General features: G+C 39.6%; 2 protein-coding genes and 2 non-coding genes across 9 annotated transcripts in view; 1 reads left to right on the plus strand and 3 right to left on the minus strand.

Annotated features, from left to right (window-relative positions):
• Nucleotides 1–2,454, plus strand: part of LOC124256393 (ubiquitin carboxyl-terminal hydrolase 40-like) — a 57,406-nt gene extending 54,952 nt beyond the window's left edge. Inside the window, exon 32 of the mRNA XM_046690399.1 lies at nt 983–2,454. Within this exon, the coding sequence (XP_046546355.1) occupies nt 983–1,073 (91 nt within the window). The 3' untranslated portion in view covers nt 1,074–2,454. The remainder of the gene's footprint in view (nt 1–982) is intronic.
• Nucleotides 2,455–5,466: 3,012 nt separating this feature from the next.
• Nucleotides 5,467–12,799, minus strand: part of LOC124256402 (insulin-like growth factor 2 mRNA-binding protein 2) — a 38,318-nt gene continuing 30,985 nt past the window's right edge. For all 6 annotated transcript variants that reach the window (XM_046690412.1, XM_046690416.1, XM_046690414.1 and 3 more), the window contains exons 15-17: nt 10,879–10,995; nt 9,570–9,698; nt 5,467–8,872 (exon numbers count right to left, since the gene is read on the minus strand). In XM_046690412.1, the coding sequence (XP_046546368.1) occupies nt 8,612–8,872; nt 9,570–9,698; nt 10,879–10,995 (507 nt within the window). In that variant the 3' untranslated portion in view covers nt 5,467–8,611. The remainder of the gene's footprint in view (nt 8,873–9,569; nt 9,699–10,878; nt 10,996–12,799) is intronic.
• On the minus strand, nt 9,777–9,848 carry LOC124256421. Its single transcript, XR_006892909.1, has one exon. It is a non-coding gene; the product is annotated as a small nucleolar RNA SNORD31 (small nucleolar RNA).
• On the minus strand, nt 12,060–12,131 carry LOC124256419. Its single transcript, XR_006892907.1, has one exon. It is a non-coding gene; the product is annotated as a small nucleolar RNA SNORD31 (small nucleolar RNA).

Consider the following 12,799-nt stretch of genomic DNA (forward strand, 5'->3'; position numbering starts at 1 on the left):
TGTTAGATAATGTTTACCATTCAAAAATAAGCTAAAAAAGAGTGAGTGAGTTTAGTTTTACTCCGCATTTAGCAATATTTCAGCAATATCACGGCGGGGGACACCAGAAATGGGCTTCACACATTGTACCCAATCGAACCCGGGTCTTCGGCATGACGAGCGAACGCTTTAACCACTAGGTTACCCCCCCCCCCTAAAAAAGAAAATGATATTTTTGTAAAGACTGTATCACAGCTGTCATGGCAGGTGGTCATTGTAACACAAAACCTTGCAGTGTGTGACCATGGTTTTATGTAACTTTATGCAACGACAGAGACCAGAAATTGGCTTCACACATTTTACCCATGTGGGGAATCAAACCACCATCATAGGCATGATAAGTCAACCACCTGGGGTAGAATAGGTCTTCAGCAACCCATGCTTGCCACAAAAGGCGTCTATGCTTGTCATAAGAGGCGACTAACGGGATCGGGTGGTCAGGCTCGCTGACTGGGTTGACATATGTCATCGGTTCCCAACTGCGCAGATCGATGTTCATGTTGTTGATCACTGGATTGTCTGGTCCAGACTCACTTATTTACAGACTGCCGCCATATAGCTGGAATATTGCTGAGTGCGGCGTAAAACTAAACTCACTCACAGGCTTTAAAACCACTAGGCTACCCCATTGCTCACAAAGCCTTCCAATTATGGCTGTTATTTGAGTTATTTTGAGTAGTATGTGTTCACCAGAGAAGGTCAACAGTGTTCCAAGATGAAGGAATTGATTTGTCCAGGGTTATTGACAAAATAATCATTCCCAAGCAGGCTGGGAGTTGCTAAACATTGGTACGAAATAATCGTTTGACTTTTCCTTTCATATTGTACCTCTAACAAACATCCCACCCTTGTACACTAAATCAAAACATTAACATTTTCAGTCTCAATATGAAGCAATAGAAGATGCGTATACATATTTCTGAATGGTTGGTGATCTTTTCAGGAGAGAGGAGCGTAAGAAAGCATATGGAGAAGGTCCAGCTACCCGGCGTCCAGAAGTTGCCCTGACCATAAAAGTTGACTCCTTCACGTAGCACCAAGTCAAACCATGGAATAATCGGTCTGCCAGGGAGAATCTTGTTCAGCATTGCAGACATGAGGAGAACGACCAACTTTTGGGCATCAGGAGCCAGTTTCACAAAGCGAAAGTAGTTCTATTATGGTCGTAAGTCAATGAGTTACGATCATCGTAGCGCAAGGAGCAGTTTGTGAAATGGATCCTTCAATATATTGTGTCAGTACTGTACATATGCTCAACTACAAGGGACAGGCTCATGAATATTTTTTGAGACATATTTATAAAATTGTGTACCCCATTTCACTAGAAAAAAATATCCCAAAAATATCCATGATCCCTAACTGTATTTGTTAAGCATATTAAGGGAACAGAAGGATAATGTCCCTTTTCGGCAAAGGGATCTGCATAATTTAAGAGGAAACTTTTATTAATTATTATAAGAGTTATCAGCTGTGTTCATTAATATGAGAATGTAAACTGGGTGAACTTCAACAATGTTGTATTTGGGATGAGGACAGTATTAAAAGAAAAGGTAAGGCCAGACCAATTTTATTTCTTGTTTTACGGATCCGCCGGTCGTTTTTTTTTCAAGAATAAGAAAAAAAAAAGAAAAGTTAATTATCCCACTCAAAAAATAAAATCCTAATGTTTTATTGATCAAAACTAAATTTACAAGAAAGTTTTTTGTAGATTGTGTTTTGCCCTATTTACACTTCATAAATTGCCAAGAGTAAAATACTTTTAGTATTTATTTATTTTTATTTTTAATTTTCTCCCTCCTGCCTTTAGGTTTTCTGAGGACAAAAATCTGTAAAACAAGAAATAAAATTGGTCTTGCCTAAGAAAAAATTGTTTCAAAAGGCTAATTATACAGATTGTTTTGTTTCACAATTAAACATAATGCGTAATAGAGACTAACCTCTTTATCTGCCATGCCATTTATTGGTTTCTCTACAAACTAAAAACTTTGTAATAGATTTTTGTTTTGAACTTCATTGGATTTCCAGTGATGTGATTAGTTTATTGCTGATCACCAGACCTGTGCATTTTTCGGCATTTACAAAATGTTAAAATGCACAGTTCAAAGCATTCATATTCTTGAACACCAAATTCACTTCTTAAATATCTTTCCAAGTCCTGGTTGATATTGTGTTTAATTACTGTATATTTAATGTCTCATGGAATACATTCATTCTAGATGCCAAAGTAATTGATTTTTTCACATTTTTGGTCCTTTTTGAAACCTGGAATTTGTTTGGTATAATTGTCATGATAATTTTTGTTTAGGTAATTGATTTTTTGCAGCAGTTGTGTTTTGGGATGAGATGTCTATGGCTATATGACTTAGTGAGTGTTCAAAATTAGCTGTGTTTATTAAACTTGAAAGAAAATCTTCAGTTCATCTATATCTGTTCAGTTATGTCCGACAGATGGTATGGTCAATTGTTTGAGGAATGGATGACGATGTGTTGTCCTTAGTTGTAACTCACAGGACACTAGTCAAAATTAATGGGGGCAGTGGGGTAGCCTAGTGGTTAAAGCGTTCGCTTGTCACGTCGAAGACCCGGGTTCGATTCCCCACATGGGTAAAATGTGTGAAGCCCATTTCAGGTGTCCCCCGCTGTGATATTGCTGGGATATTGCTAAAAGTGGTGTAAAACTAAACTCACTCACTCAAAATTAATGTATCCATACTTCTAGCATTGTACAGATATATTTCATTTTGTTAAATGGGATTGGAATGTACTAACAATTGCAATGTTGAGCTTGGGACCAGGGAGACTATATATGTTGTAGAGTATCCCTGGTTATACTGAGAAACATTCCACATGGAAGTTGTATAATCCCTGTAGATAAGGTCACCACAAACCGAGGGTCATGGTCAGCCCATCTTAAGCCCATTTCATCTAAGGTGCTACAATACTGTTTGCAGAGATGCACCTTTTGGGCATGTTAGGATTCTATTCCTGGTTCATCCTGCTTCTATGCTTGACAGCACCACATTCATAGTAGTGTTTCACCAAAGTAGTGAACGTCTTAACACATTGACTGCCTATCATGAGTATACTCGTAATAGGCAAATGGCAAAATAGGCACAAGAAACAAACGTCTCCTGGCGTTCTTTGTTACCGCCAGGAGACGATTGCTTCTTGTGCTGTTTTGCCAACATGTGAAACTTGTTTTAAAATACCACCGATATGTAGTGGCAAATTGGGCCAGACATTGATACGAGTATACTCGTGGTGGCAGTCAATGTGTTAATATCTGCGTTACTTCAAGCTTTCCTCTCACAGCAAAGTGGTTGTTTTTTAGGTAAAACATAACAATCTTATGCATTTGAGGTCACCTTCATATAATCTTTCTGGATAATGGGTTTGGTTCGCAAACAAACTATGCATATTGTCCGAGGCGACTGAATGGATGAGGAGGTCTGACTGATATGATTGATAGCATGTGAAATTATCTTAATTAGGATAAATGTTCACTGGATTGTCTGGTCCAGGCTAAGTTTACAGAATACCACTAACAGCTTGAATATTGCAGAGTGTGGCATCAAACCACAAACAAAATCATCTGATGAAAATAATTCAAAAAACTGGTGAAATGGCCCTAGGATCAGTGGAAAAACTTCATGTAGGTCCTTGAGTCACTACAAAAACAGCGACTGGCCTAGGGTCACTTGGTCTTCATAAGAGTGACCCGTGAAGGTTCGGGTTAGAATATTGATCTTCTGTAACCCATGCTTGTCGTAAGAGGTGACTTACGGGATCGGCTGGTCAAGCTCGCTGACTTGGTTGACATGTCATCGTATCCCAATTGCGTAGATCGATGCTGATGCTGTTGATCACTGGATTGGTTGGTCAAAACTCGATTATTTAGACCCCCGCCATATAGCTGGAATATTGCCGAGTGTGGCGTGTAACTAAACTCAATCACTCTTCTTAGGAGTATAAGTTTTATCCACAAGGCTACACTGCTCTCATTCCACTGACTACCACACACTACCAGTTGTTTCTCATCCCTAATTATGATCGGTCAGGTCAAGGCAGGATAGATTTTGTGCTTAATTTTCATCCATGTTTCTCGGTGTGGGGAAAAACAAAATAAATGCAATTCATAGACATTGACATTAGTGAAAAAACATTGATTGACACAGAGGTGCAAATCTTGTATTCCAAAGATATCCTTTCAACAAAGGGACACAACTCTGATGGGCATGTCCTCCCTCCAGGAACTGTTTTTAAAACAGACTTACCCAACGCTGAAAATGAATCTTTAGAGTTTTCAATTGGACATATTAATATATTGTTGCACGATCTAAAGTCAAGGTACTTCTCTCTGGAGGAGAGTCTCAGGAAAGCACAATGTGGCACTTAATTGTTCAGAATCATGCACTTTCTTGAGGCATACCAAGTGAGATGCTGATTTGGATTTGAGAATGAAATCACTAGACTGTAGGAAACACCTCAACATCAAAATTGTTTAGAGAGAAGCCCAAAGATATGGTCAGAACAGGAAAAGAGGATGAACCATAAATAATCTATTTCCTTGGTGTCAGACAGCATAAAGCTGATTTTCTTGAAAGTAAATAGTTGAAAATTACACCATTGTTTGCAGATTGTACATTTTACTGCAATAAAATTGTTATATAAAATGTCTTTTTCTGTTTGTATTAAACAGATGCAGTCCTGAAAAAGCACCCCTTTTATAAGTTGGTGTTTTGAATACAAATGACCCCAAAAGACATCAGAGAGTAGTCGCTTTTGAAAGTCCAGCTTAAGGCTCTGATCCAATGAGGAGTCACAGCTTAGGTCACATGTTGTGCATATATATCCCAACAGTCACTAAATCCTTCACAAGACATGTACCCGTGAAGATCCGGGTTAAGATTGGTCTTGGTGCTAAACAGCCAAACTAAATTGCTTACCGATCCTGGGACCACAAGTTTCCAGTGCCAAGTGTAAAGTGCTGTTTGCTTGAGCTGTAAGTACTGTAACTTTTTCTTAAGGTGAAACATAACTACTTGTTCCCACTGCATACCACCGAAATATTCCCTACAAGTTGTTCCCCTTGTTACACACACTGGAAATCACTTCTACAATAAATGTTGCCTGACACCCGTGAAGTAATCCCTGTACCACATGATCACTGGCAACCAGTGTTAGTCCTTAACCAAGAAAGCTGCAGGCCCTAAGGACCCAGAACCATACGTTGTGGGTCCTGATCAGAATGTGTAGGCCCTATATTTTAATATGGAAATAATACTTGGTTCTTAGGGAACAAAAAGCTGTCAGCCATAAGGACCTGCTGAAAACAAGCTGTGGGTCAGAGTGGTTTTCACTCGGCTTTGGGCCTAAGGACCAATGTTAATTTTGAACGCTGCTGGCAGTAACAACACACAACGACTGTTTACTAGAATAATTTATTTTTTTCTGGTAGAAAAGGAGAATGAAGAGTACAGGTTTGATCTGTTGAAGCTGCATACAAACTACAGCGAAGACGGACGAGCAGAGTCGTCGTTGGTCTGCCTGTCGGGGCACAGAGCTTGAGATACAGAAGGTTCATCTCCATTGTCTACCAAGGTTTTAAGGGTTTTTCATAATCCTCCAAGTCGGTACGTGTAGCAGAACTACAGAAACTGATACATGCAATACTGTGGAACAGTCAGACAAAAGTTTAGGTGTGAAATCATGGAAAGAAATGAACAAATCAGCTTTCCACTCAAAGAGAAACATTAAGGTAGTCTTGTAAACTGGAGACTGGTCAGGAAGGATCTACCCTACTACGGTGTCTTGTGGCGGCACAGGTGGTGTGCTCCCTGGAACTGTCCTAGGTTCGAGCCAAGCCTCGGTAGCAGAGGAAGGGCACACTCGCAGGGGTAGTAACATATATAAGTGGGCAATCAGAATACATGGGACGGTTGGGCTACATGGGGAGGGGGTGGACTATGGGATACGGGGAGGACTATTGGATACGGGGAGGACTATGGGGACTATCCTGTATAAGAGTTTGAATATAGTAGGTGATTAGGTAGTGAATGGGCCAGGAGGTACTATGCCAGTTGTCAAAGTTACTTCTGTGGAAATGAAAAATAAGAAACCTATTCATTAACTCAGGTTGAGGTAGAAGGCTGCGAAATAATTTGCAAAAAAATGCTGATCACAATGTGCCATCATGTGGCCTTAAAACATAGATTAATGTTAAGAAGGAAATTCAATATTTGTTTTCTGTTCCAAACCAAATTAAAACGTACTTTGTCCTTAATCAAATAACCTTACCGATTGGAATCTTAATTTTTATATAGAAATTAGTCAAAGGCTCAAAAACCAAACTTGAACTTTCCCCCACTTCAAATACTGGCCTTGTGCAAAATGTATGGAAAATAACAAGTGATTCCTTAACTTTGTAAAACAATCGTGCATTCTGTCACATGAAAGGGGGGATAGTCAAGAGGCAACAAGTTTTTGTACAAACGACAAACTACTGGGACAACAGTAAACGTTGGATATAGTAAACATGGTAACAAAACCTCACATATTTTCCAAGACTTGGCTCGTAAAGTAATCTGCCCAGCGAAAACAAAATAAGAACTTTTGAGGAGATTTGTCCACACAAAAAAAGTCAAATCCCTCTGTCATAATATACAATGCAAGAAAACCAAGCTGGTTAACTTGAAAGGAAAACTGTTTCCTTGGCGACTAACCATGCAAGGTGTAAGAATCAACACCAAAACCAATTTCAGAAAACAGTTTCAAACAGTGGGACCCTCCTAGGAGTCAGCCATAATCAAACTGATCTAGTCAAAAAATAAACTGACGAGTTATTGAACGATACACAGTGAAATATGTCAGGTCTAGAGTTAAGAACGCCATAACAAGGTTATTGAATGCATAAAAACTGTAATAGTAATCATCATCATAATCATCATTACTGAGAGTCCACAGAGTTCTGCATTTTCTCCCTGGACTGTGTGAGTCCATGGCTTGTGTGGGGTGGTCTACATACATCTAATAATTAGCACAAGAAGGCATCAAAACATTGGGCAGACAATTCTAGCTGGAATCTGTCATGGCATCTGAATACTAAATTAAACTAGCCCTTGAAGCCAATTTCAAAAATCAGAAAACATCAACAAAAATTTGTCCTATAAATAGGATCTTTCGTTTTCAGTCTTAAAATTGGTTTCAAGGCAGTGGCAGAAGGGTCTCAATGCAATCATGTTTCATAACTTCATTTTCATGGAAAAAGGGTATATTTTGATTTACTGATCGTCTTGAGTTGCACCCTTCAGCGAGTCCAGTTGGGACTATTCCTCAAAGCAAGTCATAACCATTCACAGACTTTCAATATCGGTATCTCTTTGACTGCTGTGTGGAACATTCCTCCAGATCTGGAGCAGAAACAGATAGCCATGACAGAAGCAGCCACATGTGCTGCCGAGGCGGTCAGTCAGGTTGGTCAGTCGCCATGTGTCAGTTGAGTTGCTATCAAATGGAGCTGTTCTCAAGTGTGCAAGCATCAGGATGCCGGGTCTGCCGTTGGACAGTCAGACATTAGGATACAGACAGGACATTGCAACTACATTGTCAGGCATCATTCAGAGATGGAATCAACACCAGCTGACCTCCCACTATCTGACCATGACTTATTATACAGATTAGTCAGGTCAAGGTCAGCTAGGAGGGCTCTGGCGTAACAGTGGATGTTTTTCTGGCCTGTCTGATTGCAAACACAGCCGTGTGAATACTGTTGAGACAGACTAACTGCAGTGGCAGTTTGTATCAATATTTTGCCTCCCTACAGGGCAAAATAGAAACATACCCTGCAAATAGTATCATAAAAATTCTAACAAAAAATCATCTCAACAAGTATCAAAAATAAACTTTCATACTGTTCAATTTTTTTTTACAAAAAAGACCATGATATACTTCAAACATGCAACAATGGTCAAATCTAAAATTTGTTCAAACTCAATAAAGTATAAATATATCATCTACATGGACATCAAGCCCCCATCTTGCTTCCTGGATAACATCTGCCAGTAGAGATGGAGGCACAATGCAAATCGTTCACCGTCAAACCTTAATCTCAACTCGCTGCCAATCCCACCGATAGCTAGCCACGAGTTATAGTGAATCATTTTGATGCCTTAGACCATGCCACAAGGATTTTCCACTTGCAAGAGTGGAGCAGTTTTCTCATCACTTACATTGAGAGAAAAACGGAGAGAAAATGAGAGCTACTTGGGGAAAGACCTAACTATAAGTGCAACTAAACAATTACTCCAAGAAGAGAGAAACAAAGTTCTTTGGTTGTCATGCAAGGTGGTCATTCAGTCGGTCTCCATTTCGATTGCTGCGAGCTCAGTGCAGTTCATCTACATGGGCAGAAGACATTCAACATCCATACACATATACAGTTAGGTTCCTCCAATCCAAGTCTTTTTCTTCTTGTGGCAATATTTTCATTTGTAACAGCATTCATATAAGAAGCCACTTCATTTTTCCATCAAATCGGAACACAACTGTATAATGTATGAACATTCGATACAATTTAGTGTCTAGATGCCCATGTACATGTGAGTTTTGATATAGCTGTCTTTGTTAGTTGCCGTTTTGTTGTGGTCGTGGGTTCCGGGCCCCCTCGCATTGCTCCAGGTCCTGAGCTTTGTTGCGCTACCAAGGAGCGTATACGACGCTGTGCGGCCTGATTCGCGTAGAAATGACCAATAATGTTGACTGGGACCTCTTCACATTCCCCTTGCTCATCTGGTAACTTGACAATAGCACCACTCACTCGCTGCAACTCTTTAACCTGCAACAAAATTAATCAAAGACTAAGAACAGAGTTATCATAAAAGACAAGTGCACGAGTTTAGTTTTACGCCTCTTTTAGCTCTATTCCAGTAATATCACGGCAGGTGCCACCAGAAATGGGCTTCACACATTGTGCCCATGTGGGGAATCGAACCTTGGTCTTCAGCGTGACAAGCGAACCATTAACCACTAGGCTACGCCCCTCATAAAAGACAATTCAAAGAAAAGTAGCAGATGATTTTCAAGAATGAAACAATGGTTAATCATACAACTCCAAAAACGTACCTATTTACAACACCTGCATAGTGCAGACATGACGTGTTCTGCCATATTAGCAATACTGACCACTAGACATTTAATCCAAAACAGCTAAATATATATGAACAAGCCAATAGTCTTCAAGGGTTTTTCACACCACATTCAGCAATATTCCAGCAATAACACAGCAGGGACACCAGAAATGGGCTTCACACCCTGTACCTATGTGGGGAATCTAACCTTGCATGACGAGCGAACACTTTAACCACAAGGCTACCCCACCAACCTTAAAAAAAAGTATGTCCTATACCAGACTTGAAGCATTCTCAGAATAACCACCCTAATCATACAAATTCAGCCAAATTTGTCATTGAAATCAACCTTCAATGACAGTTAAGATGCTATCCACTGAAATGTACGACTGTAGAGCTACTCACGTTTTGTCCACCTTTACCAATGATTCTTCCAATGGATGATTTGGGCACCATCACTTCTGACCTGAGATGGACCTCCTCTATGCTCACCATATTCTCGGCTCTCACTCGCTCGAAGATATAGAATTGTGCCTGCAACATTCAACACAGCATTAGATTTGTTTTGACTATGAGACACGAGTCTGGTCTCGTGTCAAGTACTGACAATACTGTCATTCAGATAAAACCAATCAGTCATTGTATATCAGACTGGGGCGGTAAACTTTATCTCATCATGTGACATTCGGTACCAATCCAAGTGGACTTCCTGACCAATGGTCATGAAGTTTCATCCATTTATTACAAATAACATGTACAATATCTGCTTCAGTCTTTGCAAGGAGACCAACAAAGCCTTAAATTTCTTTGCTGTCTTCCTCTATGAATCTTACTTAATGCCATACATTTGGGTTTTTGGGGGGTTTATTATCCACATGATCCAAATTAAGAATCTTAACAAAATCCATATAAAGCATGTGAAATATCAATTTCAAGGCACTCATGCTTTTGGAGATATTTCAGCAATTTTCTTTGAATGAGTAACTGTCCTTTACCAAAGGGAGTCTAAAATTCGTGAAATCTGCCCTTAACCACACTGATCTACAAGCACAGGTTTGGAAAGTGATAAGCTTCGTTTTTATGTTACATGTTTCCTGCACTTGTATAAGGATTTCAGTTTAGCCTGAGGTACATGCTGATTTTCAAGATTTCTTTGATTGTAACAATCATTCCAGTTATTTGTCTAGTCTCCTGTTGATCACTCCGGTTGATAGTAGACATCTACAGGGCTTCAGATAATTTTTCAACATCAAGAGTATGTACTCGTTATTTGTTCAATATAGGAGTACTGGAAAACCTTCAGAGTACATTTAGAGTACTGAATGGAAATTAATGGAGTTTCAGTAATCTTATGTTCCGTTTCATATCTGCCGCACAACATTGCTAGTCTTGTGTAAACAGGTCAATGAACAATAAAACAATAATTTTTCAGATAATACGCCTGTAAATGATTCGAAGACCGTACAGCATTCCTGTGGTGCGTATCTGCTACGTTTTCTAAATTATTTCCTACCGTATCGTGCATATTTGTTATCAATACATACGCCGATATGGCCCTTATCTGGAGCCCTGCATCTATTGTTTGGAAACACAGATACAAGTACCCACCATTTGGGGGGAGAAAGCTAACAGATTTTCAGAGATATTTAGGCTAACAGCAAGTACTATTACCCACTAAGCTTAGTAAGAACAGCACCTGCCATGACATGCTCACCTTCCACTGTGACTCAGGATTCCCTGTTATGATTACTTTGCGTTCATTTAATCGTGGTGCCGGCATTTGGACTGGTCCATCCTGACCATTCGTCTCATTCTTTGGAGCCTGCATGATCTGAAACAGGAGTGGCTGACAATCAATATACTACAGGAAATAAATCACGATAAAAGATGCCTCAGTTACGTCATCTGATCCCTATAAATCAGTACAGTAAACAAGTACCCAACACCTACCATAACTTTACTTCAAATACCTTGTTTTCACATCTGATTTTAAAGGTTTGGGTTGCATTCCATTCATCAATAGCCTGGCTGAAGGCAGTAGCCTGTAATATTTGTTGTTTAACGTCGCACTCTGTAATATTCAAGCTATATGGCGCCTGCAAATATTTAATTGTGGACCATCAACTATTTATATTATGAGCGACTGTCCACATCATTGGTGTATGATGCCTCCCAACCAACCCAAGCCACTGACCACCTGACCAATTTGGTGACTCTTACAACTGGCGCTGACCACCTGAGGTTACCGGGAGCATGTTCAGACAGAATCCCCACAAGGCCCTGACTCAGACTGACAGAAAAGATATTCATCATGTATAAGTTCCATCTGTATATGTAAAGTTATTTTCATACATCAGGTTGAGTGGACCATAAGTTGATCCATGATCACAAGTGGCAACTCAAGTCCTACATTTCAAACAAAATTGAAGCAAGAAATCTGGACAATCAAAATTGTTTTGTATACTGCAAATTTCCCACAGTGAAAATATAAAGTTTCGAAATTTTTAAGTACATGGCTGTCAGGGGATTGCAGAAAATGTGAAACTGATGGCAAAGAATATTTGTAATCACAACAGTGAGTGAGTGAGTATGGTTTTACGTCGCTTTTAGCAATATTCCAGCAATATCACAGCTGGGGACACCAGAAATGGGATTCACACATTGTACGCATGTGGGGAATCGAACCAGGGTCTTTGGCGTGACGGACGGACGCTTTTAACCACTAGTCTACCCCACCGCCCTGTAATCACAACAGAGCAGGAGTAAAAACTACGTAAGTGAATTTTAGATGACTTAGTTTGTGAGATACATGCAACACCTTCATGCCCACTTCACAACATTACCAAACTGACAATATCCTTTATATTTTTCATTGTTTGAGAATTGGATTAACTGTCATTCAGATATGAACCAATCAGTCATTACATTTCAGACTGGGGCGGTAAACTTTATCTCATCATATGACAGTAGACATCAACACATCAATCTTAAACTTCCAAAGAGGTGAGGTGAAATTGGGTTCAATGTTCAAAGATTACATGTGAGGTGCATGCACATTGATGTGTGCAAGTGTTTGCCAGTACTAGTCCTAACTAAAGCTGGTTCCATGGAGCTAGACCACTATGACACCATGCCACAGATTAACACTGACACCTCACTTAAATTCAACATACATCTCACTAACAAGTCCTTATTTTATCCCCTCTAACAGGAAAAGGTCAAAGAGGGCCATATATACAGCTTGACAAAGTTTAACTAATTCCTTGAAAGATCCAAGACATACCAAATGGCATTAACCTTCCACACGTCATCAGCAGTACAACTATTGTAAGTGTATGTCAAGGTATGGGATATGGAATAGTCCCAGCATTAAGACATCATGCCAGTGACTCCATACTTCCAAACAGATCTAAGGTGAAATAACAGTTCATCAACCTCAGCATTAACAGAACAATAAACAGCTGAATTTTCTATACTCAATGAAAACTCAACTCCATAAAATGTCCTCTTTGCATTTCAGCATGGTTATCCATCCCTCAGACAAGAACTTACAAATTCCTTCAGTTTCTTTTTAAGTGTCCTTATTTAACCCCTTTAAACGCCAAGCACTAAGCAGTGTAAACAGGGTTCTTCCA

The sequence above is a fragment of the Haliotis rubra genome, unplaced genomic scaffold (assembly GCF_003918875.1).
Source record: "Haliotis rubra isolate DU_JTF1 unplaced genomic scaffold, ASM391887v1 Scf627, whole genome shotgun sequence".
NCBI lineage: Eukaryota > Metazoa > Mollusca > Gastropoda > Lepetellida > Haliotidae > Haliotis > Haliotis rubra.